The sequence below is a fragment of the Petaurus breviceps genome, unplaced genomic scaffold (assembly GCF_028583685.1).
Source record: "Petaurus breviceps papuanus isolate PSGF00001 unplaced genomic scaffold, PetGlider_PUasm1.0 90895, whole genome shotgun sequence".
Lineage (NCBI taxonomy): Eukaryota > Metazoa > Chordata > Mammalia > Diprotodontia > Petauridae > Petaurus > Petaurus breviceps.
In genome coordinates, this window is record NW_027187372.1 from 22,637,579 (window position 1) to 22,664,987 (window position 27,409).

Below are 27,409 nucleotides of genomic sequence, written 5' to 3' on the forward strand. Positions count from 1 at the left end.
TATATATATATATATATATATATATATATATATATATATATATATATTTCTATTCCTTTCAACTATTTTCATATTGAGAAAAGTTTCATCAGTTACAATTACTGTTTTTCCATGTAGGAATGTTAATAGTTCAACTTTGATGAGTTCCTTATGATTTCTTTTCCCTGTTTACCTTCTTATGCTTCTCTTGCTTTTTGTATCTGAAGGTCAAATTTTCTATTCAACTCTGGTTTTTTCATCAAGAATGCTTGAAAGTCCTCTATTCCACTAAATGACCGTATTTTCCCCTGAAACATGATACTCAGTTTTGCTGGGTAGGCGATTGTTGGTTTTAATCCCAGCTCTTTTGACCTCCGGAATTTCATATCCCAAGCCCTTCAGTCCCTCATTGTAGAAGCTGCCAGATCCTGGGTTATCCTGATTGGGTTTCCATAATATTCAAATTGTTTCTTCCTGGCTGCTTGTAATATTGTCTCCTTGATCTGGGAATTTCAGAACCCGGCTATAATATTCCTAGGAGTTTTCTTTTTGGGATCTTTTTCAGGAGGTGATCAGTCAATTTTTTCAACCTCTTTTTTTTTTTGCCCTCTGATTCTAAAACATCAGGGCAGTTTTCCTTCAGAATTTCTTGGAGGATGATTTCTAGGTTCTTTTTTTGATCATGGCTTTCAGGTAGTCTAGTAATTTTTAAATTATCTCTCCAGGATCTATTTTCCAGGTCAGTGGTTTTTCCCATGAGATATTTCACATTGCTTTCTATTCTTTCATTTGTTTGGATCTGTTTAACAGCATCTTGATTTCTCATAAAGTTATTAGCTTCCATTTTCTCCAGTCCAATTCTGAAGGAATGATTCTCCTCAGTGAGCTTTTGAGATTCTTTTTCCATCTGGCAAATTCAGCTTTTTAAGGCATTCTTCTCCTCATTGCCTTTTTGAGCCTCTTTTGCCATTTGAGTTAGTCTATTTTTTAAGGTGTGATTTTCCTCAGTCAGGCTGTTGTCTCTCATTTCACAGTTTTCTTGCATCATTCTCATTTCTCTTCCCAATTTTTCCTCCACTTCTCTTTTTTGCTTCTTAAGGTCCTCTGTGGCCTGTAACCAGCTCGTATTTTTCTTGGAAGCTTTTGGTGCAGGAGTTCTGACTTCACTGTTTTCTTCCTGTTCCATGCTTTGATCCTTTTTGCCCCTAAATAGGAGTCTAATTTTGGGCTCTTCTGTTTGCTTTGCTTCCTTTGCCTAGTCATGTTGCCACTCAGTTACTTGACTTTTGGGCTGTTTGCCACAGTAAGAATCTGCTACCACACAGGGGAGCTTTGTACCAAACGCTGGGGTTTTCTCAGCTGCTAGAGGTATTAGCTGGGTGCCGTCTCTAAAGCCTCCACCTGCTCTGGTAAGCTGGACACACACCCCAGGATCTCCACTCTAGACCACAATTCAGATCCAAGCAGGTGAAAGCAAGAGAAATTACCCCTCAGACTGGTGCTTGATTCTCCTACACTCTGCAGGCTAGGAGCTGAAGCTGCTAAGTGGGGGTGGCTACACAGCCACGGCTCCTCACCAGCTTCTCGCCCTGGGGTCAAAAGCCGATGCACTCCCAACTACTGCGTCCCAAAGTCCACACTGCACTGACTTTGTCCTTAGCATCTCTGTGTTGATAATTCTGCTGCTGGTGATCTGGAGTCCCTTTGATGGGTGGCTGGTCAGGCCTGCCCTAGAGCTAAAATCTCCAGTGGGGCTGGGATTCGCTCCCAGAGCATTGTGCTGGCTGATTCCTGCTGGCCTGCCGGGTTATCCTCAGCAGGAGGTTAGCTTCTCTGTGTCATTTTGTGGGTTCTATAGCTACAAAGTTTGTCCAGAGTACCCTTTTACATTAATTGGGGAAGATGGAAGCTGGAGCTGCTCAGAGGTCTTTTTTCAGCTCCGCCATCTTTACTCCCCCCCCCCCCCCCCCCAATGAAATTTTAATCTACTTTTCAAAAACACTTGGGGTTAATAGAATAAGAAAAATAAATGTAGAATTTAGTCCTAATTAATATGAACTCCTTCAGATTAACTTGTTGATGAGTTAATGCTGTAGAATCCTTATGATATCGTATGAATGACTCAGGTTGCTAGAATTTGATTTCTCAATTGTGGCCATAATTCAATTCAATTAAAAAACATTTATTAAGCACCTGCTATAAACAGGGCTCTAGGCTGAAATCTGATGAAAGAAAGACAAAAAATAAAACACCCATAGTCAAACAATTTATATTCTACTAGAAGGAATTAATGTGTTATGAGGTAAGGTGTTATAAGGTAAATGCTTATGTTGTAAGCATTTATATAGTACATGCTATGTGTCAGGCACTGTGCTAAGTACTTTACAGATATTATCTCATTTTCATCCTCACAACAACTCTTCAAGTTAAGTAATGTATTTTACAGTTGAGAAAACTGAGACAAAGAAAGAGAGGTTAAGTTACATGTACAGCATCATATAGCTCTTAAGTGTATGCGGCTACTTTGAACTCAGTTCTTTTTGAATCCAGGCCCAATGCTTTATCCACTGTGCCACCTAGCTACCTCTAGGTAAAGAGATTAAAAGGAAAGAGACAGGGCAAGGGGGAGATCAGACAGTTCTCTAAGAAACTTTAGGAGAAGAAGAGCACTAGCAGTGGAGGAAGGTAAATTAAGACTTCACAGAGGCATTGGCATCTGAGGTGAGTGTTGAAGGCACACATAAGGATTTTGAAATGTAGAGATGAGAAAGGAATGCATTTTAAGCCCATAGTTTGTTTATATATAAATAAACATAAGCCTTTGCTATGTTTATTAACAATTTTATTTCAAAGGTAATAATCTGAATAAGCTTGCACATATGCATAGAGGCAGAAGATATCCCCTTGGGTTCAAGGAACTATCTTTCCTAATCATCCAGCTTTATAGCCTTGGTGACCTGGGTAATTTTGGGAAGGGTGGTTAGATTAAGCAGTTAGGAAAATTTATAAACTTTAAAATCTTGGTTTATAACCTTGATGATCTCAGCTCTTCCCTCTCTGACTTTTGATAGTCAATTGATTATGCTTCGAATCTATCCCTTAAGTCCATCTCCTTTCTTCTATTACATAGCCATCACCTCAGCTAAAGTTTTCATTTACCTCTTATTGGGACAACTTGAAAAACCTCCTAATTGATTTTCCTGCTTCCATGTTTTCTTCTACTCCAATCTATCTCAACTCAGCTGTACAACTCAACTTTTTAATACACTGCTCTGAACATGTCAGTCCTTTTCTCAAAAGTTCCATAGTCTGTAGGATCAGATACAGTCTTCTCACCTTGAAGTTTTAGACTTTCCACAGTCTGGCTCTGTCCTTCATTATCTCACAGTCTTCTTCTTCACTCATTCTATCCTCTAGTCAAACTGGATTAGAGCAAGAATATAAAAATGCATTTTAAGGTAGTCAGATTGATCTCTTCTAAGAAATTATTATTGTTCTTATGATTAACCACCACCTTCTTCATATAAACAGATTAATTTATTGGGCTTTTAATTATTTCTTCCATGTTTTTTACACATGAATTTGTTTCTTAAAAGCCCATTTTGCAGGTAAAGGAAGTGGACAGTGAAGTTTAACACTAAAACCTGGTTGGGACAAATTTGAGAGACTTGTTTAAGTATCATGTTGGATTTCTGAAAGCACAGAATCTTCAGCATTCTTTGGTAATGGTCTACAACTACTAGATTGGAATTTATTATCAGAACTCATAGCCTTATCTTGTAAATCTTTAGACATTATGCTTTCCTTTCTGCCATTTGCTAGGATTTCTCTGAGGGAATAAGTGTGCTCAGAAGTAGCACCCTCTTTCCTGTGTAACAGACCAGTCATTAATCTAGCTCCCCATGTAGCTAATCACAGTGAAATGAAAAAGCAGTTTATTTTCACAGTTTGAGAGTGTTTTGCATCCTTAGCGTGTTCAATAAATATTGACAACTGACTGGAAGAAAATCTGGAATAATGTGCCAGCAAATACTACCTGTCACTACTGACATTTTTTTATCCTTCTCTCAAATACAATGTCATAGTGACATTCCTGGCTATTGATACTATAACAAAAGGCAGTGAATCCCTCAGCATTGTCCATATAAAGGGAAAGAGTATGCATAAAGTTGTGATCAGAAATGAATTTTTTCTACAAATCATCACCCAGTTGATAAATGGTCAAAAGATATTAACAGGCAGTTTTCAGAGGAAGAAATTAAAGCTATCTATAGTCATATGAAAAATGCTCTAAAAAACTATTGATTAGAGAGATGCAAATCAGTACAACTCTGAGGAACCACATCACACCTATCTGATTGGCTAACATGGCAAAACAGGAAAATGATAAATGTTGGAGATGTGAGAAAGTTGGAAAATCAATTAATTGTTGGTGGAGCTGTGAGCTGATCTAATCATTCTGGAGAGCAATTTGGAACTATGCCCAAAGGGTTATAAAAATGTGTATACCCTTTGATCCAGCAATACCACTTCTAGGACTGTATCCCAAAGAGATCATAAAAATGGGAAAAGGACCCACATGTATGAAAATATATATAGCATGTCTTTTTGTGATGTCTAAGAACTAGAAATCGAGGGGATGCCTATCAATTGGGGAATGGCTAAACAAGTTGTGGTATATGAATGTAATGGAGTATTATTATGCTATAAGAAATGATGAACTTCATTGGCAGACTTCAGAGAAACCTGGAAAGACTTAAATGAACTAATGCTGAGTGAGGGGAGCAGAAGCAGAACATTGTACACAATAATAGCCACAGTGTGCGATGAGTGATTTTGATAAGCTTAGCCCTTCTCAGCAATGCAAGGACCTAAAACAATTCCAAAGGACACATGATGGAAAATGCCAACCACATCCAGAGAAAGAACTATGGAGTTGGAATGCAGAATGAAGCATACTGTTTTCTTTTTTTGTTTTGATTTTGTTATTTTTTCTTTCTCATAGTTTTTCCCATTTGTTATAATTCTTCTGTGCGATATGACTAATGTGAAAATGTGTTTAATAGGAATATCTATGTAGAGTCCATATCATATTGCAAGCTGTCTTGTGGATGGAGGGGGCCATGAGGGGGAGAAAATTTAAAACTAATGGAAGTGAGTGTTGAAAAGTAAAAATAAATAATTAAAAAAAAGAAATGGATTTTTTTTTTTTGCATTTTGGAGGGGGGAAGGTTGGGCAGTTTGGGTTAAGTGACTTGCCCAAGGTCACACAGCTAGTTTTTGTCTTAAGTGTCTGAGGTTGGATTTGAACTCAGGTCCTCCTGACTCCAGGGCTGGTGCTCTATTCATTGCACCACCTAGCTGCCCCCAAGAAATGGATTCTTTCACTGGGGGAGGCTAAAGTTGGTAGATTGTTTGAGGTCAGGATTTCTGAACTGCAATAAGACAAAGCCAGTCAAATATCTGCACTAAGACCAGCATCAAAGTGGTGTGCCCCTGGGAGTAGAAGACCACCTCTTTGAAGGTCATCTTGGGCTACATATGTAGCCCAACCAGATTGTGTCTTGTGACTAATAGCACTCACTCTCCTTCTTTGATGCTGGTACTGATATTGCCCTTGATGACCATTTTGTCAAATTGATTTCCTGGTTTGTAGACCTCATGGTCTAAATAGAAAGCCATGGATCTTCATTCGCAGCGAAAAGAGAAGTTCCACCATTGGGGAGCTCACATCCCTCATATCTTCCCCTGTACTGAGGGGTCTCACAACCTACACACAGTGTTTACCTCAGGTATACTTATAAGTTGAAGAGAGAATCATAAACTCCTATATAATGTACAGTCAATAAAGTCATCATATTCAGTGCAAAAAAACCTGCAACTGTTAAAAAAAAAAAAGTTTATGCAGTGTATCTTCCTTGGGTTGAAACCAACTTTCCTTTCCTTCCCTCCCTCTCTCCCTCTCTCCTTTCCTCCCTTCCTTTTTTCCTTCTTTTCTTCTATACTAGAATAAGATTATTTGGTCTCTTGATCCCAAACAACATGCTTCTTCTTCTGTTAACTCTCACTCTCCTTGCATTATGCCTAGTTACTAATAACTGAAAACTGAAATACTTTAAGTAGTGAGAATATAGTAACAATGATAATGATGTGTATGTAATGCTTTAAGTTTTGCAAAGCATATTATGTATGTTATTTCATTATAGCTTCACAAGTAACTTGTAAGTTATATTCTACAAGTAGTATTATTTCCCTTTTTTAGTTGAGGAAACTGAGACTCAGAGATATTAAGGGACTTGTCTGTGGCCACATACCTAGCCAAAGGTAGAACTCAAACTCAGGTCATGCCTAGTCCTTCATCTCCTACAGCAGGCTGTCTTTATCTATAAAAATAAAGGTAAATACACATCCAGTCTAAGAAAAATCTATTTTAGTAAAAGAACAAATTTCCTATTAGATTTTCCTGTTCAAGAGAATAGTCTAGGTACCGTATAAGCCATACTGAAAAGAGAAAGGAATTCAAATTTAGTGATATTATTTGGTTTATAATCGGCACCTTTAGAGTTTGACTATTTCCATACTTTATTCTGTCTGTTATAGTGAAATGTTGTTTGTGAGAAGTTTAAAAAAACACTTGAAACTTGAAATTATTTATAAATAGAAAATCACACATTTATGGTTTCTTTCTAAGTTTTTCTAAATTGATTAGGGATTTTATCAGCTTTAAAAGTTCAACAGAGTCCTTGTATATAAACTAATCTTCAGAATCAAATACTCCATTACATAAAGCTTAATGTAATCATTGTTAAAATGTTTGTAGCACCTCTCTGATGGTTTCAAACTAAGGGAGACCCTTACCCTATACAAGGTTTTTTTTTTTTTTTAAACAGTGTGGTAGATAGGCCTGGTAGTAGTTGAGGATGTGCAGCTATGCTACTTCTCATGTCATCTCTCCACATCTAAATTGTGTGACAGAACAAGGGAGCAGATGAGACAAGCTGTCACTCATCCACACTGCCCCTTGAAGAAAGGCTATGGGGGGGGAAAAGGTGCCGCAAATGGGCTGTGAAGTTTACATACACTGCCCACTGTTAAACAGATTATGTCTAATGAAGTGTCTAATGCTCAGGCCATATCAACCTAATCCTTGGTGGCAGTTCATCCCTCAACTGCCAAAAAATACCGCCTTCTGGCCCTCTCTGGCCACTCTGGCCGCCAAACACAGGGAGGTGCCCAGTCTTAATAAACCAAGACAGTGTGTGATCTGACATGCAAATGTAGGTCATTGCATATGTAAATGTGTGATTACAAACCTGAATGCCAAAACACATTAGTGAGACTTTGCTCTCAGCATGTGGTTGTCACACTGCTTTAGTAGTTCATGCTAGTATTTGTCAAGTTATTGTACAGACAGTAGATAATTCTCAATTCATATTGAAACTATATGGGACCTATATAAATTATTTGAGAGCTATATTTTGTTTTTTAAATTGACAAGTCACAATAGAAAGAATGTCTTTAAGTTGTGAGTATTTGGCATGTGAAAGGATGTCATTGCTTCTATGTTTATCTTGTTGAGTAAGATGTAGCCTCTGAAGCTATTGGTCTAGTTTGCCAAATTTTGAAATACTTAATTTCTTTTAATGGTTAAAGTGGGTTTTGAAAATTCACCCTTTACTTAATCTAATTTATTGTAAACTTTAAAAATTTCACAAGCATGAGTAATAGTTGTGAAAACACATGTAGTAAATATTGTACCTGAAATGTTACTGTTATTTGTGGATTCCTCTTTATTAAATAAATAGTAGCTTGTTGTAGTGGAATTCATTAGCAATCTATCTTAATACCTTTAAGTCTGTTTTAAACAAAAGACATTTTCAATATATTGTCTTTATGCTTACCTTATTTCTGTATTATTATTTTCTGCCAAGTTATAAAGTGTGACATAGAAGATAAAATGTTTGTGAACATCTTACAAGGCAGTGTAGAGAAATAATAGGTAGGGAGTTGGCTTCAGAGTCAGTAAGACTTGGGTTTAAATCCTGCCTGTGACACATACAGTCTGTGAGCATGTACTAATCACTTAACCTCTCAGTGTCCTAGGTAGCTCTTAAAGATTCTAAGTTGCAAAGAAAGCACTGATCTGTGTTAGTAGAGGGAGTTTTTCACTCAGGAGTTCCCCAGAGCTACTCTTTCACTCTATGAAAGTAAGCAGTATGATTAAGTATTTTAATATTTGTTAGAACGCATCATATTTATATATCCCTGATGCCAAATGAAGTCATATATCATAACTCTTTTCTTATGATTTGCAGTTAAATTCAACAAGTGTTAACTAGCTGCTATATACTTAATATTCACTCAATGGATGGAGCTGGTTGGCTCAATGGATAGAGTGCTAGGCCTGGAGTCAGAAAGACCTGAGTTCAAATTCAGCTTCATACAGTTACTTGCTGTGTGACTTGCCTGGAGTCAGAAAGACCTGAGTTCCAATTCAGCTTCACACAGTTACTTGCTGTGTGACTTGCCTGGAGTCAGAAAGACCTGAGTTCCAATTCAGCTTCATACAGTTACTTGATGTGTGACTCTGGATGAATCACTTAACTTCTGTTTGCTCCATTCCACTGGAAAAGGAAATGGCAAACCACTCCACTATCTTTTCCAAGAAAACCCCCATAGACAGTGTTGGTGTGTTACAGTCCACAGGGTCTTGAGGAGGAGGACACAATTGAGTGACTAGGTATAAAACATAACAAAATACTGGCTTTGAGATTAAAATTCTGCAATTCAGGCCCCCAGTAATATTGACCTGATTCTTTTTGAAATAAATTTGAATTAATATTCAGGGATATTTGAATACATGCCTAAACATTTTTCAGATTTTTTTGTACTTATATTCATTTTCAAGGAAGAATATTTTATTGTTTTCTTATGCTTTGAACTCTCAAAGGAAGAAAACCATTAAAGAAGTAGTAAATAATGATTACTTTTGACTACCACTCTTGATGTTTGTATTAAATTTGAAACCCTCCCCCTCCCCTTGAGTATTTCATTAAGTTGGGAACAATAGGCACAAACTTAAAATACATAATTTAATAAGGACAAGTATAAACTCTTGCTCTTCAATTCAGATTTCATCTATATAAATTTAGTCTAGAGGAGGCATCAAATTCATGTTAGAATGTGATAAAAGACCTAGGAATTTCAGTTGACTATAAACTTAATCTGGGCCAACACTGTGGTATGGTTGCTAGTGAAATAAATGCAACCATAGGGTATATTAGTCAAAGGTTATTATCCAGATCAAGAGTAGGATAAGTGCAAATTTTCTAGGCACTGATCAGATTACATCTTTTATGTTGAACTTAGTTCTCAGTGTGACATTTTAGGAAGGACACTACAAAAATTGACCATATCTAGAAGAGTGTGATTAGGATAATTAAAGATTTGGGAACCAGATATTATATGGAATGGTTGAAAAAAAAACTGGGTATGTTCATTCTGTTAAAGAGAAGATTAGAGAGATATTCCATGTTGAAGATGAAGTTGAATTATGTATTATTATACTTCCATACTAAAGAAATAGGACTAATGAATAGAATTTATAGGGAAGCAGATGTCTGTAACATGAAGAAGAATTGTACATATAACATTATTAAAGATAAGAATTTGCAAAAAAGATCAATATGAAAATAATTGCACTTATGAACTGACTTTGGTTGCTGACCACAAAGTAGTGGAGAATGTCTGTGAAGTACTTGACAACACTCTCCAAATCAAATCGGTATATACTCTGATACTTGATTTAAATGCAATGGTGGGAAAAGAAAAATTGGAAATGCTGAAGACTTATGGCTCTATAGCATAAATAATTTTGTTTTTCCAAAAAAAAAAAATGGTAGGCACTGGATATGGCAAGTGCCAAGCAAATACCTCCAAGATTGAAGCTGATTACATTTTGGCTTATTGACATGAGACTTATCCATGCATCACCTGCTGGTGTATAGTCAGATCATCACAGTAGACCAGAATTTGTGAGAAACAAGAAGAAAGAATATGAGTGAGAAAAAGATATGACATACACTTAAAAAGATTTAAGCTTGGACTATTTCAATAAGTTATTAAAAATGGAAAATGGATAAAAATGACATCAACACTGACTATAATATATTCATCCAGAAGTTAAAATAATATAAGGTAATTGCTGCATTAACGAGACCAAAAGAGCTCAAAGAGCACTTTCATCAGAAAATATCTCACTTGCCAAATGTATAGAGATAGCTGCCACAGGTATTACTGGATGTTAAACTATAACATCTTGTGTAAAATCTTTCAAAGAATCAACCAAGAGGTTGAAGGCTTAAGCACCTACATAGTGCTAGATGTGCTTGCTAGGTACAGGCAGGGTATATAAATACAAAGAATGAAACAATTTTTACTATTACTTCTACTCTGATTTGACAACATATAGTGCTTTAAGGTTTGCATATAGTTTTATAAGTATCTCCTACCCTGGGAGACAGAAGCTATTATTATTCCCATTTTATAGTTGAGGAAACTAAGACTAACAGAAGTTAAGCTTATATTTTAGCAAGGTTGAATGATGATTATGAGCAATATCATCTCATAAAGCAGAGTGGGTAGAGTAAGTATAAAGAAAATGACCCTTGGTGAACCAATTTAACTATACCATCCTTTTCTCTTGAATCCCTGCCCCCTTATTTTGCCAGTGTTGCCCAGCCAAACGTCAGCCTTGAATCACTCCCACCATTTATTGCTTTCATTCCTACACATGTGCTTTTGAACAAAGGGAGAAAATTGTGCATCTATTCTGACTGAGTCCCCTGTAAATTTTTGTTACACAGTCTCAATTGGGTCCTCACTGCTCCTAGGCAATCCTATAGTATCTCCCTTATCAAGTCACTATACCACTCTCCACAGTGGCTCTTCTGAGCCTTTTCATCCATCCTCAAATTTTCCATGATTTACCCTCCCCTCACTCTCCACTGAGAACCTTGCCTCATATTTAAAAGAAAAAAAAATGAGGCCATTTGCCATGAACTATCTCTTCAACTCTACTCATCCCCAGTGCCTTCTGCCACTGTTCCTTCCTTCACCATTGTCTCATATGACGTGGTGGCCTTACTCTTTACTGAAGTTAACCCCTTTACTACCAGGACAAGTGATCGGATTCTGTCCTGTTTTCTCCAACAAATTGCCTACTTTGTCATCCTCACTCTGTCACTCATTTTCAGTATCTCCCTGCTGGCTCCTTTCCTACTACCTATAACCATGCTTATTTCTTGCCCATCCTGGAAAAAACAAAAACAAAAACCTCACTTGAAATTTCCATCCCTGCTAATTGTTATCCTGGTTATCTTCTGCCCTTTTGTGGCTGAACTCCTCCAGCTACAATATTGCCTCTACTTTCTCTACTTTATTTTATTTTTTTTCCAGTTCATATATTTTTAGTTTTCAGCATTCATTTCCACAAGATTTTGAGTTACAAATTTTCTCCCCATCTTTCCCTTCCCCCCTCCCCCAAGATAGCTAGCCTACTAAATACTCCTTCCCCCACTCTGTTCTTTCTTATATCCTCCCCCATTCTCCCCTAACTTTCTAGTAGGGAAAGATGGATTTCTATATCACAGTGTCTGTATGTCTTATTTCCCAGTTGCAAGTAAAAAAAAAAACTCAACAATTTTTTTAAACTTTTTTTTTTTAAACTTCCAGATTCCAGATTTCCAGATTCTTTCCCTTCTTCCCTCCTTACCCCACTGGGAAGAAAAGCACACAAAATGTTTCCATAGTAGTTATATTGTGAAAGACTAACTATATTTCGCTCCATCCTATCCCGCCCCCCACTTATTCTATTTTCTACTTTGACCCTGTCCCTTTTCAAAAGTGTTTGCTTCTAACTACCCTCTCCCCCATTCTGTCCTTCCTTCTATCATCCCTCCTCTTATCCCCTTCCTCGCTACTTTCTTCTAGGGTAAGATACCCAATTGAATGTGTATGTTATTCCCATCTTAAGCCAGATTCAATGAGAATAAGGTTGACCCATTTCCTTTTACCTTCCTGGTTTTCCCTTCTATTGTAACAATTTTTTCATTCCTCTTTTATATGAGATAATTTACCCTATTCTCTCTCTCCCTTTCTCCTTCTCCCAATATATTCCTCTCTCACCTCTTAATTTTATTTTTTAGCTATCATCCCTTCATATTAAACTCATCCTGTGCCCTCTATGTATACATATATACACATATATATTTATACACACATACACCCTCCTATACATACATACATATATATGAATGTATACATATATACATGTATATTCCCTTCAACTATCCTCATACTGAGAAAAGTCTCATGAGTTAGCAATTATCATTTTTCTATGTAGGAATGTAAATAGTCCGACTTTAATAAGTTCCTTATGATTTCTTTTTCCTGCTTACCTTCTCATGCTTCTTGTATTTGAAAGTCAGTTTTTCTGTTCAGCTGTTTTTTTTCATCAAGAATGCTTGAAAATCCTCTATTTCATTGAATGACCATATTTTCCCCTGAAGCATTATATTCACTTTTGCTGGGTATGTGATTCTTGGTTTTAATCCTAGCTCCTTTGACCTCTGGAATATCATATTACAAATCCTTTAATCCCTTAATGTAGAAGCTGCTAGATGTTGTGTTATTCTGATTGTGTTTCCACAGTACTCAAATTATTTCTTCCTGACAATTTGCAATATTTTCTCCTTGACCTGGGAACTCTGGAATTTGGCTATAATATTCCTAGTTTTCTTTTTGGGGTCTTTTTCAGGAGATGATTGGTAAATTCTTTCAATTTCTATTTTGACCTCTGCTTCTAGAATATCAGGACAATATTCCTTGAGAATTTCTTGAAGGTTCATTTCTAGGCTCTTTTTTTTTTATCATGGCTTTCAGGTAGTCCAATAATTTTTAGATTTTCTCTCCTGGATATGTTTCCCAGGTCATTGGTTTTTCCAATTAGATATTTTGCATTGCCTTTTATTTTTTTCATTTGTTTGGATCTGTTTTATAGTATCTCAGTTTCTCATAAAGTCATTAGCTTCCATTTGCTCCAGTCTAATTTTGAAGGAATTATTCTTTTTGGTGAGTTTTTGAAATTACTTTTACATCTGTCAAATTTGGCTTTTAAAGGCATTCTTCTCATTAGCTTTTTGGGCTTCTTTTGCCATTTGAGTTAGTCTTTTTTTTAAGGTGTTATTTTCTTCAGTCAGGCTGTTACCTCGCTTTTTATGATTTTCTTGTATCATTCTCATTTCTCTTCCCAATTTTTCCTCCACATTTCTTACTTGATTTTCAAAACCCTTCTTGAGCTCCTCCATGGCCTACAACCAATTCATATTTTTCTTGGAAGCTTTTGATGCAGGAGTTTTGTCTTTGTTGTCTTCTTCTGTTTCCATGTTTTGATGCTTTTTGTCCCCCCCTTTCCCCCCCCCCCAATTCTGTGGTCTGATTGCACTTCCTCTGTTTGCTCATCTTGCCAGTCAATTGCTTGACTTTTGATCTCTTTGCCATTGTAGAGCTCTGCTTCCAGAGTGGAGAGAGCTATGTCCCAGATTGCTGGGGTTTTAGCAGTTGTTGTCAGAGTGTTGTCAGAGCTTTGAGGAGGGCACCCTCTCTACAGCCACCACAAGCTCTGGCACATTAGTGTTCCTCACCCTAGGACTACCACCCAAGACTTTGACCCAGGTCCAAGCAGGTCAAAGGAAGAACAATTACCCTCTGAATGGTTACTTGGTCTTCCTATGATCTGCAGGCTATTAGCTCTGGAGGCAGCCATGTGGCAGTAGCTGCAGTGTACTGCTGCCACCTCTCGCCCCAGAGGCAGAGACAGGACCATGCTCTTCTCTCACCCCATTCCAACAGTCCCTCCTGACCTTTTACTTTCTCTTTGGCGTTTATGGGTTGAGAAGTCTGGAAACTGCCATAGCTACTGGTTATTCCGTCTCCTGAAGTCTGCTTTGGCTGGTCTGGGCCATGAGTCTGAGCTGTCATGGCTCATGTGGGACTGCACTTAGCTCCCAGCCTTGTGTGATAGACCCTTCCTTTCTCCCTGCCAGGCTGCCTTCAGCAGGAGATTTGTTTCTCTCTGTCGCTTTGTGGATTCTGTTGCTCTAAAATTTGTTTAGAGTAATTTTTTTTTTACAGATATTGGAGGTGGTTGGAGCAGGAGCTGAAGCAAGTTCCTGCTTTTACTCCACCATCTTGACTGAAAAACCCTCTACTTTTTTTTTTTTTTTTTGCCTTTTTTTTTTGGAGGGCATTTGAGGTTAAGTAACTTGCCCAAGGTTACATGGCTAGTATTTTTGTGGGGGTGTTAAGTGTCTCAGGCCGGAACCAAAATCGGGTCCTCCTGACTCCAGGGCTGGCGCTTTACTCACTGCGCCACCTAGCCGCCCCTTCTACTTTCTCTTCTTAACCCCTTAAAATGTGACTTTCAACCTTATCATTCCACTGAAACTTATCTCCAGAGTTACTAGTGATTTCTTAGTTGTCAAATCCAATGGCTCTTTCTCAGTCCTCATTCTCCTTTACCACTCTGCAGCCTTCAGCATTGTTGATCACTTTTGCCTTGATGCTCTGCTTTATCTAGGCTTTTGGAACACTGCTTTCTCCTGGTTTTCTTCTACCAATCTGACTGTTCCTCCTCTGTCTCCTTTGCTTGATCCACCTCCACAGATCAGGCTCTCTAACTGGTTCTGTCTTGGATCCTCTTCTGTACTCCCTCTTTACTTGGTGAGCTTATCAGCTCCCATAGATTTAATTACCATCTCTATGCTGATGATTCTCAAATCTGTCTTTTCTTCCCCAGTCTCTGCTGACCTGTAGTTTCACATCTCCAACTGCTTTTCTGACGTCTTGAACTGGATGTCCCTTAGACATCTGAAGCTCAGTATTTTCAAACTTGTTATCTTTACCTTTCCTGTTACTGTAGAAAGTAACACCATCCTCCTAGTAGTCCCTCAGGCTCACAACCTAGGAGCCATCCAAGATACCTCACTGTCTCTCATATTCCATCCCCCATTTCCAAGCTGTTGCTAAGGTCTGCTGTTTCACCTTTGCAATATTTTCCTGAAAGTTTCCTTTCTTTTTTGACCTGCCAGTAGGTTGGGAGGTTTGTGTGTGTGTGTGTGTGGGGGGGTGGTCCTGCCTGTCTCAAGTCTCTTCTCTGCTCTAATCCATCGTCCATTCAACCACTAAAGTGATTTTCATAAAATGCAAGTCTAATCCTGTCACTCCCCCTACTCAGTAAACTTCAGTGGCTTCCTTCAGTGTCTCTAGGAACAGATTCAAAATGCTGTGTTTGGCATTCAAATCCCTTTATAACATAGCCCCTTCCTATCTTACACCTTTTTTGTTGTCGCTGTTATTGTTCAGTGATTCAGTCCTGTCAGACTCTAGTTACCTAACCTCATCAACATTGTCTATGGAATTTTCTTGGAAAAGATATGGGAGACATTTGCCATTCCTTTCTCCAGTGTGTCCCTATTTTTTACAGATGAGGAACTGAGGCAGCTAGGGGTTAAGCGACTTGCTTGGGGTCACACAGCTAGTGTCTGAGGTCAGATTTGGACTCATATCTTCCTGACTCCAGGCCCTAACAATTACTTTATGGTTCAGCAACACTGATTTCCTCACAGTTCCCATGAACAAGATACTCTATCTCAGCTCCAGGCATTCTCTCTGGCTGTCCCCGATGCCTAAAATTTTCTCCCTTCTCCATTTGGATTACTAACCTCCTCAGCTTCCATTGACCAAAACCCTATCTCCTACAGGAAGCCTTCCCCAATCCTTCTTAATTACAATGCCTTCCCTCTGTTAATTATTTCCTTTTTATACTATATATAGTTTGTATATATTTGCTTATGTGTTGTCTTTCCCCATTAGATAGTAAGTTCCTTGAAGGCAAGGGGGGTATCTTTTGCCTCTTTTTGTATCCCTAGTGCTTAGTATAGTGCCTGGAACATAGTAGGCTCTTAATAAATGTTTATTGAATTGAAGTTATTCAACTAATCAAAGTCATTCCAAGGGCATTCATCCATTTCCAAAAATGGAAAGAAGACTACAAATGGAGGGAAAATGGAAAATATTTGCAAAAACTACTTCATAAATTTTCTTTATCAGTGATAGCAGAATCATAACATTTGAACTTTGATGTCACAGTTCCTAAAGTGCTAGAGAGAGCAAAGAGATGGAAAACAGCCAGACTGGACCAAATATATGTGAGTTTTGGAAGGTACAAGCAGACTTTTGCAAAGAGTTAACTGAAAGATAAAGAAAAATAAGGTCCCTTTGTGATTTTTTTTTTAATTCATAAGGAAAAAATTTTTGAATTCAGACAAAATACTTCCTTACAGGCTCTTTTATAATATGGATTCTCCTTTCCATAATCAAGAGTTTTAAAATTCTTTGGAATATCTAATAATAGAATTAACTGTTCAATGGCCATCTGATAAACATGAAGTAAGGTATAAAACAGGGCACTTTTTGTTAAGTTATTTAGAATAGTTTTTTACTCTTTGTGACCCCATTTGGGGTTTTCTTGGCAGAGATACTGGGTTAAGTGACTTGTTCAGAGTCACATAACTATTAAGGGTCTGAAGCTAGATTTGAACTCTGGTCCTTCTGACTCCAGGGCTAATACTCTATCCATGGTGGCGCCTAGCTCCCCCAAAACAGGGAGCTATCTACTCACTAAAGATATCATCACTTGGCAGAGATACAATGCAGAGTCTAGATCAAGAAAGGATTCTTTAATGGTGATGTCCTCCAGATGCTTCTTTTTTTTAGAGATTACATCAAGCTCCAAGACACTGCAGACCCTCTTTGGGGCAAGTGAGTGGCAAAGTGACTAGAATACTGGACTTAGAGTCAGGAGGACCTGAATTCAAATTCAACCTCAGACACTTACTAGCTGTGTGACCTTAGACAAATCCCTTAACATCTGCTGACCTCATTTTCTTCATCTGAAAAATAGAGATAACAGTAGAATCTGCCATCCTGGGTTGTTGTGAGAATCAAATAAGAAAATATTTGTAAAGCACTTAGCACAGTTCCTGGAATATATGGTAGTAGGTGCTATGTAAATGTTAAACTGTTATTATTATTATTATTATTATTGAATAGATCTATAATAATTTGAAGAATTTGGTCAGTCCATCTTTACCAGAAAAATTAAGTTTATAATCATAATCTTAATTTCTAGATTTCAGCATGTGTTTGGATAGCCATCCTATACATACTGTCCAACATGATGATTATTTGGGACAGACTGAACAGATGGACAATTAACTAAGTCCAGAGTTGAAAAGGAAAATAGACTAGGTTGTTCTGAGGAAATTATAAATCTCTTTTACTGATGCTAAACTTCCCTAGAAAACAAAGACTCTTATTTTCAATGGTAACTATATTTACTAGTGTTGCTGTATGGAAACAAGATCTAGAACACCACTTCCTCAGAAAATCTCTGCTATCATACAGAGGGCAATGGAGTGGTTATCATGTGGTTAGCTGTAACAGGCAAAAGGAATTTTGAAGAAGAATGGGAATAAAGAAAATTATCAAATTTATTTCAGGAAAAAATGGGTTGATCATGTGCCAAAAGCAAAGAATGACAGGTGGACAACCAGAGTGTTTCACTTGTGCCTTAGTGATACTGGGAGCAGACTGCAGAATCTTGAATTAACTTGTGTTAAACTTTTTGGAAAATATGGATAAGAGATACACAGGATGGGTGGGTGTGGATGGGCAATGATCAGTGTATTTGAAGGGAACTTTTAAATCAGTGAGATTAGAGATTTTTGAGTATTTGAGTATAAGGATGAAACATCCAATACAATTACCCCCAAATGAAATAAGACCTTCCTTGCACAGTAGTCAACTAGAGATGTTCATGTAGGAGCTTGATGGTTATTTATCAGGTATCTCATAGAGGGAATTCCTACATTTAATAAAATATTGGATTAGGTAATTTATACATTTTTCAGTATTATATGGGATAAAATTGTTTTATATCCTTTGAATATGAGGCTATAACATTGAATTTTCCTTTTTCCACTTTTTAAACAAAATTACAGAAGGCCTTGCGACCTGATATGGGCTATAATACATTAGCCAACTTTCGAATAGAAAAGAAGATTGGCCGTGGACAGTTCAGTGAAGTTTACAGAGCAGCCTGTCTCTTGGATGCAGTACCAGTGGCATTAAAAAAGGTGCAGGTAAGAACATTTTTCTATATTAATATAAACTTATTACATGTGAATAAGAATTGAAGTATAAACTTTGAAAGCTCTGGCTTGAACTTAATATATACTTAAAAAGAAAAGCAAGATATACATAGTAGACCTTTAATTTCATGTGCAGTCCTTTATTCCATTTTATAATGTATATGCAAATGCCCATTTTTGATGGTTGGCAAATTCAGAATAAAAATAAAAATTTAAGATAATTAAAGTCTAGCTTTTTTGGAATAGTTTGGAATGGTATTGAAGTTGGAATGTTGAAAAAATATGAAATGGCATACTGATACTTTGATAGAACCCCAGTTTCTTTGCTATGTATACTATTGCCCTTGTAGAGTGTAGCCCCTTCATGCTTTATAGATCTTCTGCATGTTTTTTTTTTCTTAAATAAATCTTCCATTAAGAATTTCTTGATAGATGAGAAGCTAGCTTCTTATTTTTCTTGTCTCTCAGGGCATTAAGGTATTACCTTGGCTGACTGTCTTTTTTTTTTTTTTTTGTCATTCTCATTATGTGATTGTTCTAGTTCTTTTTTGTTTTTTGGTTTACTTGTTTATTTGTACATCTACTTACATATAGAGTGTTCTAGTTCTGTTTTTGGTTATATATATCCTCATATCATTTACATTGTTTCTTCTGCTTAAATCTTAATTGGCAACATGTAGCAGCCTACTTGAACTTATTCTATGTCTTTACATTAATGGTCTTTTGACTTATCATTTCAATTATTCTCATTTCATCTTAAATGAGATATTTGTAAAGCACTAAGCACAATGCCTACAACATAGTAGACACTTCATAAACTCTTGTTCCCCTCTTCTTCTGAGATCATCTTATGCCATGATTTATGGTCATATAATGATACTAGGAAACTATTGCAGTTTTCAGAATATGGGCTTTAGTTTAAGCAAGCTTTTTGGGATCATTGAAATCACCTCACCTCACAGTTTTTCAAGTGTCATTTCCCCAGTTCCTGGACCTAATTTATTAGTCACATGCAATACAACACCTCGCCATACACACACACTCATAGCCTAATTTGATGGACTTCTCAATCAGTTGTATGCCACAGTCTAATCTAAGAATAAGGACCATTTAAAAAAAATGTAGTTTGTTTTCAAGTGTGGATGATTAATCTCTGATATTAATAAGAATTTCAATATAGTATTCTAGGATTTGATGTAATTTTTGATGATGCCATCAGTGAATAAGAACAGTTTACTACAAATTTTTATTATGTAATCTCAACTAGTCTCTCATTACAACAAGGAAATCTTTTACTATTTCTAGAATTGATTTGCTATCCACTTTACAGTAGCACCTTTTCATTCTACATCAAGTCTCCAATGGTATCCACTCCTTCCCCTCTCAGCTGACGTCCCTTCTTCATTCTTTGATTTAAAAAAATTGAGTCCATTCATAAAGAGCTCCTTCTAACCTCCTTCTCATTTCATATCACTAGGGCATCTTCCCTCACTGTCTCTTTCACTCCATCTCATATGAAGAGGTGACGCTTTTCCTTGCCAAGGCAAACCACTCCACATGTACCATCAATCCCAACTTCTCCTGTCTTTTGCATCTGATTGCCTCCACTATAATCTCTTTCAACTTCAATTTCTCTCTCTACTGGCTCCTTCTCTGCTGCCCACATACTCCATGTTTCCCCCACATCTTAAAAAAAAAAAGCCCTTATTTGTTTGTAATTATCATTCTTTATCTCTCCTCCCCCTCTTTGCTGAATGCCTTGAGAAAACTTTGTGTATCAGATGCCTCAATTCCTATACTCTCACTCTCTTCTGAATACTCTGTAGTGTATCTTCCAGTTTCTCCATTCAACTGAAATTTCTCACCAGCATTTAATGTTTTCTTAATTGTCAAATTTAGTGACCTTGTCTTAATCCTCATCCTTCTTGACCTGTTTACTGCACTGGACAATGCTGATTGCCACCTTCTCCTGGATGTTAACTCTTCTCTATGTTTTCATGACATTGCTTTCTTTAGGTTCTCCTTTTACCTGTCTAAAGCTCCTTCTCAGTGTCCTTTGATGAATCTTTATCCAGGTCATGCCAGCTAACCGTGAGTGTTCCCAAGCCTAGTTCTTCGCTGTTTTCTCCTTTTTCTTGTCTCCTATCTTACTTGGTGATCTCATTAATTCCTATGTGTTCAATTATTATCTCTCAGCATATGATTCCTAGATATACATACATGACATACATGGTTGGTCATCATATTCATAAGAGTTAATGTGTTATGACCTTGTATACATTGTTCCACTGGTTCTGCGCACTTCACTATGAATCATTTCATTTTGCCCAGGATTTCTTAAACTTATCTCTTCCCTCATTTTTTCCAACATGATAACTTTCCTTTATATTCATATATCACAACTTGTTCAGTCATTCCCTAGTTGATGGATATCTCCCTTTGCTTCTAAAAGCTTATCGTTTCTCCAGACTTTCCCTTCTTCCTAATTTTGCTAATGCTGTTGAAGGCATTACCATCCTGTTAGTTACCTAGGAAAGGGGTTAGTAAACTATGACTTTTGGGCCAGATGCAGCCCACTTACCTCTTTTTGTGTAGTCCTCAAGCTAAGGATGGTTTGTACATTTTTAAATAAATGTAATAAGAAATTCAAAATGGGTAATTTTGATTATATTGAATTAAAAAGTTCTTGCACGAACAAAACCAATGAAACCAAGATTAGAAGGAAAACAGAAAGCTGGGAAACAATTTTTACACCAGATGTTTCTGATAAAGTCATGCTTTCTAAAATATATAGAGAACTGAATCAAATTTATAGACTACAAGTTATTCCCCAATTGATAAAGGATATGAACAGGTAGTTTTCCATTGAAGAAATTAAAGCTATCTATAGTTATATGAAAAAAATGGTCTAACTCACTGTTAATTAGAGAGATGCAAATTAAATAACTCTGATGTACCACCTCATACCTATCAGATTGGCTAATATGATGGAAAAGGAAAATGATAAATATTGAAGAAGATGTGGGGCAATTGGAACACTGGTGCGTTGTTGGTAGAGGTGTGAAATGATCCAGCCATTCTGGGGGGATATTTGGAACCATGCCCAATGGGCAACCAAACAGAGCTTTCTGCCCTTTGATCCAACAATACCTCTACTAGGTCTGTATCCCAAAGAGATGATAAAAAAGGGAAAAGGGCCCACATGTACAAAAATATTTATAGCAGCTCTTTTTGTAGTGGCAAAGAATTGGAAATTGAGGAGATGCCTCTCACTTGGGGAATGACTGAACAAGTTGTGGTATATTAATGGAATACTACTATTCTGTAAGAAATGATGGGCAGGAGGTTTTCAGAAAAACCTGTAAAGACTTAAATGAACTGATGCTTAGCAAAGTGAGCAGAGCTAGAAGAACATTGTACACTGTAACAGCAACATTGTACAATTGTCAACTGTGATTGACTACCTCTTTTCAGCAGTACAGTGATCCAAGACAGTTCCAAGGGACTCATGCTAGAAAATGCTGACCACATCCTGAGAAAACTATGGAGTCTGAATGCAGACTGAAACATACTATTTTTACTTTTTTTGTTTTTAATTTTTTTCATTCTTCTGTATTTTTCCTTTTGTTCTGTTTCACCTTTAACAACATGACTAATGTGGAAATATGTTTAACTTGTAACAACATAACCTGTATCAGATTGCTTGCTGTCCTGGGGAGGCAGGAGGGAGTGGAAGGAGGGAGAAAAATTTGGAGCTTAAAATCTTACAAACATTAATATTGAAAACTATCTTTACATGTGGTTGGAAAAAAATGAAATACTCTTAAGTTAAAAAAAATGTAATAAAGATGTACAAAACATCCTTAGCTTGCAGGCCATACAAAAGTAGGCAGAAACCATCTTTAGTTTGCAGGCCATACAAAAAAGAGGCAGCAGGTCAGATTTGGCCATCAGCTGTATTTTTTTGATCCTTGACCTAGGATCTCAACCTTGGTAGCATTGTCTTCACTTGACTTTAACTCAACCCACATTCCCAATCTGTTACCAAATCATGACATTTTTACCTTCACAATGTTTCTTGCATATGTCCTTGTACCTCCACTAACTCATCTACTACCCTTTAGTACAGGTATTTACCACCTCTTGCCTGAACTATTGCAATAACATTCTGGTTGGTTTCACTGTCTTAAATCTTCCCGAACTCTAGTCAGTTTTCTGCTGAGCTGCCAAAATGATATTCCTAATGCATAGATCTAACGATGTTGCTTCCCTACTCAATAAACTCAATAAATTGACTGCCTATTATTGCCTCCGAGGTAAAATATAAAATCCTGTTTGGCATTTAGAACCCTTATAATCTGAGCCCTTCCTATCCTTCTAGTCTTACACTTTATACACTTCCATGTACACTGTGATCTAATGACACTAGCCTGCTTGCTGTTCCTCACACAGAATACTCTGTCTCCAACTCTGTAAATTTGCACTGGCTATCCTCTTTGCCCTAATATTCTTTCTCACCTCTACCTCCTAGTTTTCTTCCATACTCAGTGTAAATCCTGCCTTCTTTAAATTGTCTTTCCCAGTTCACCCAGCTGTTAGTACTTTCCCTCTGAGATTAATCTTCCATTTATAGTGCAGACATCTTGCATGTATGTATGTATTATCTATGTTTTTTTTTCAAATATTGCTTATTACTTTAGATCAGTACCTTAGGCTTTGTATCTTTTGTGAAACTAGTTTATACATTGTGTTTTTTCCCCTTTAATACCTCACTCATGGCAGTATTTAGGGGTTTTCTCTGTGAAACTACTGCTGTAATTGCCTTTTCTATACAGTTTTTAAAAATGATTTTTATGATTTGACCTTTGAGGAGAGTCTTCATGATTGTATATTATTCTTCTGAGTCAGTGGCTACAGTGAACTCATATAGTTCTTTTTCTAATTTATAGTCAATTGTATAGTTGTAAACATATCATCAAATGCAAAAAATAAATTATGAAAGCCTCAATATTTCTTCCTGTTGAGGGAGTGGGGCAGTATGGTAGGTTGAGTGCTAGACTTGGAGTCAGGAAGACCGGAGTTCAAATTCTGCTTATTTGAAACTTGCATTGTGATTCTGGGCAAATCACTTAACCTTGGCCTGCTATAGGTTCTGTAAAGTGGGAATAACAATAGCACCTACCTCCTAGTTTTGTTATGAGAATAAAATGAAATTTTTGGAAAACACTTTACAAAACTTAAAGCATTATCATCATCATCAGTCTTAATTATCATTCATGATTATTGAATAAAGTAAGAAAACAATCATATGTACATGAAGTTGCTGATGTTTTCTTAGGATGATAGTACTAAAATCTTTTGGAATATATTCCTTTGAAATGTAAGAATATTTCATGAGACATATGCTTTCTATATTGTGTTGACAGTAGTATAGATTTCTTTTTTATGTCCTTAGGTCCATCTCCTATTCTAGACTTTATTTTCCTAACTTTCCATAGCACATTGTGTAATGAATTCTTTGGGTCTCAATGTGATGGTTTTAGTATTAGGGTTATGAAAACAGATCAGGTACAAGATTTTGATAGATTTGTTACCATGTCTTACATTTTTATATGTTTAATTTTTTTTGAATCCTCAGAACTTTGCCCATTGCGAGTGCCTTATAAAGAATGCTTATTGACTGACTGACTGTCTTCCTCCCAGTTTCTGGGGATCATATGGCTTAATTGGATTGAAATCCAAGCCCAGCATAGATTAGTTTTCTCCTTACTTGTGTTGTTTACTTTGTGAGGCTTCTTATCCTTCTTTCTTATTTTCTGAATAAACATGTACTCCATGCCAGTGTTGCCCTTACCTGTAATGTCTCTCTACTAAGGAAATTAGATAATTTCTGAGTAAGGCAATTTCTCTGCTATTTTCTTCTTTGCTATGGTGACTATTTTACTTTGGCTAAAGTTCTTTAGAAAATGGTCAAGGATCATAAAATCAGAGTTAGAAGTCACACTTTACAAGTTATTGAGTCCAATCTCCTCATTTTGCAGATGAGAAAAATAGGGCACAGAAAACTGTGACTTGCCACAGCTTTTGTTTTTACATTTCCTTAATTTCTGCCTACACTCTTCATTTTCCTATCCATCAAACTATAACTCATAATAAAGAATTTTTTAAAGAAGAGAAAAAATTCGTCAAAAGTAGCGTACACATCACTGACAGTACATGAAGTGTTTCACCCATATAGTTCTTTCTGCAAAACAAGGGAGTCAAAGAGATCAAAGAAAAAAGGAAAAAAGACCTATACATATATATATATATACAACAACACTTACAGAAACTCTTTTTTTTTAGTGACAAAGAATTGGAAATTGAGGGAATGTCCATCAACTGGGGAATGGTTGAACTATTTGTGATATACAGTTGTGATGGAATACTATTGTGCTAGTAGAAAATAGTGGGGGGGGGCAGAGACAAGATGGCGGTGTAGAAGCAGGAAAACTCTATGAGCTCCCCCATAACTACCTCAAATACCTATAAAATATGACTAAACAAATTTCAGAGTTACAGAACCCACAAAGTGACAGTTAGAAACAAATCTCCCACTGAAGGCAGCCCATCAGGGGGACAGAAAGGGTCCATCACAGCATTCTGGAAGCCCAGCCCAGTGTGAGCCTGTGGTTTTAGCCCCAGGGCGGCCCTGACCAGCTGCGGCTAGAGGGACTTTGGGAGAGTGGATCACCAGCAGTGTAGCGGTTCCCAGAATTATCAACCCATAAATGCCAAAAGCAAAGTAAAAGGTCAGTGTGGACTTTGAGGGTACAGGGATACCAAGAGTGCAGTCCGGCCTCTGTCCCCAGGGTGAGAACGTGAGAAGCTGTGCATGGCTGCTTCAGAGCTCCTGTCTTGCAGATTGTAGGGGGACCAAGCGACCATTTAGAGGGGTAGTTGCTCTTGCTTTAACCTGCTTGGATCTGGATAGCTTTCTTGGGTGGAGTTTCTAGGTGTGTGACCAGGTGTCTGAGCTTGTAGAGGCTTCAGACAGGGCACCCAACTAATAGCTCCAACAGCTGTGAAAAACCCCAGCAAAGTGGGACAAAGCTCTCTTCTCTGGAAGCAGAGTTATACTGTGGCAAAAAGCTCAAAGTCAAATAATTGAGTGGCAACATGAGCAAGCAAAGGAAGCAAAGCAAGCACAGTAGTCAAACCTTAGATTCCTTTTTTGGGGACAAAAAGGATCAAAGCATGGAATGGTAGGAAGACAACACAGTCAGAACTTCTGCAACAAAAGCTTCCAAGAAAAATATGAACTGGTTACAGGCCATAGAAGAGCTCAAGAAGGATTTTGAAAACCAAGTAAGAAAAGTGAAGGAAAAATTGGGAAGAGAAATGAGAATGATGCAAGAAAATCATGAAAAGTGAGTCAACAACCTGACTGAAGAAAACAACACCTTAAAAAATAGACTAACTCAAATGGCAAAAGAGGCCCAAAAAGGCAATGAGGAGCAGAATGCCTTAAAAAACTGAATTTTCCAGATGGAAAAAGAATTTCAACAGCTCACTGAAGAGAATAATTCCTTCAGAATTAGATTGGAGCAACTGGAAGCTAATGACTTTATGAGAAATCAAGATACTATAAAACAGATCCAAAGCAATGAAAAAATAGAGGGCAATGTGAAATATCTCACTGGAAAAAGCACTGACCTAGAAAATATATCCAGGAGAGATAATTTTAAAATTACTGGACTACCTGAAAGCCATGATCATAAAAAGAGCCTAGATAACACCTTTCAAGAAATTCTCAAGGAAAATTGTCCTGATATTTTAGAACTAGAGGGCAAAATAGACATTGAAATAATTCACTGATCACCTCTTGTAAAAGATTCCAAAAGAAAGCTCCTAGGAATATTATAGCCAAATTCCAGAGTTCCCAGGTCAAGGAGAAAATATTAGAAGCAGCCAAGAAGAAACAATTTGAATATTGTAGAAACACAATCAGGATGACACAAGACCTAGTGGCTTCTACATTAAGGGATCAAAGGGCTTGGAATATGATATTCTGGAGATCAAAGGAGCTAGGATTAAAACCAAGAATCACCTACCCAGCAAATCTGAGTATCATGTTTCAGGGGAAAATATGGTCATTTGATGAAATATAGGACTTTCAAGCATTCTTTTTTTTGTTTTTTGGATGGAGGAGGGCAGGGCAGTTGGGGTTAAGTGACTTGCCCAAGGTCGCACAGCTAGTAAGTGTTAAGTATCTGAGGCTGGATTTGAATGCAGGTCCTCCTGACTCCAGGGCTAGTGCTCTATCCATTGTGCCACCTAGCCACCCCAACTTTCAAGTATTCTTGATGAAAAAAGCAGAGTTCAATAGAAAATTTGGCATTCAAATACAAGAAACAAGAGAAGCTGAAAAGGTAAACAGGGAAAAGAAATCATAAGGAACTTATCAAAGTTGAACTATTTATATTCCTATATGGAAAAACGATAATTGTAACTTAAGATACTTTTCTCAGTATGAGGATAGTTGAAGGGATTATAAATGTATATATGTGTATACATACATATATATGTCTATATAGGAGGGTATATGTGCATATGTATACATATGTAATTGTGTGTATATATGTGTACAGGTATACATAGACAGAGAGCACAGGATCAATTGAATGGAAAGCCATGATATTTAAAAAATAAAATTAAGAGGTGAGAGAGGAATATAATGAGAGGAGATAGGGAGAGACAGAATAGGGTAAATTATCTCATCTAAAAGAAGTAAGGGAAAACTGTTTCAATGGAGGGGAAGAACAGGAAGGCAAAAGGGAATGGATCAACCTTACTCTCACTGAATTTGGCTTAAGGAGGGAATAACATACACACTCAATTGGGTATCTTACCCTACAGGAAAGTAGGGAGGAAGATGATAAGAGGGGGGATGATAGAAAGGAGGGCAGATTGAGGGAGAGGGTAGTTAGAAGCACATAATTTTGAAAAGGGATAGTGTCAAAGTAGAAAATAGAACAAGTGAGGTGTGGGATAGGATGGGGGGGGGGATATAGTCAATCTTTCACAGTATATCTACTATAGAAATGTTTTGTGTAACTATACATGTACAACTGTAATGTAATACCAAGCAAAGGCAACTTCCCAGGTTCGAAATACCA

General features: G+C 37.1%; 1 protein-coding gene across 4 annotated transcripts in view; it reads left to right on the forward strand.

The window, feature by feature from the left end:
• Positions 1-27,409, forward strand: part of NEK7 (NIMA related kinase 7) — a 233,458-nt gene that overhangs the window by 87,467 nt on the left and 118,582 nt on the right. For all 4 annotated transcript variants that reach the window (XM_069074499.1, XM_069074497.1, XM_069074496.1 and 1 more), the window contains one exon: positions 18,102-18,242. In XM_069074499.1, the coding sequence (XP_068930600.1) occupies positions 18,102-18,242 (141 nt within the window). The remainder of the gene's footprint in view (positions 1-18,101; positions 18,243-27,409) is intronic.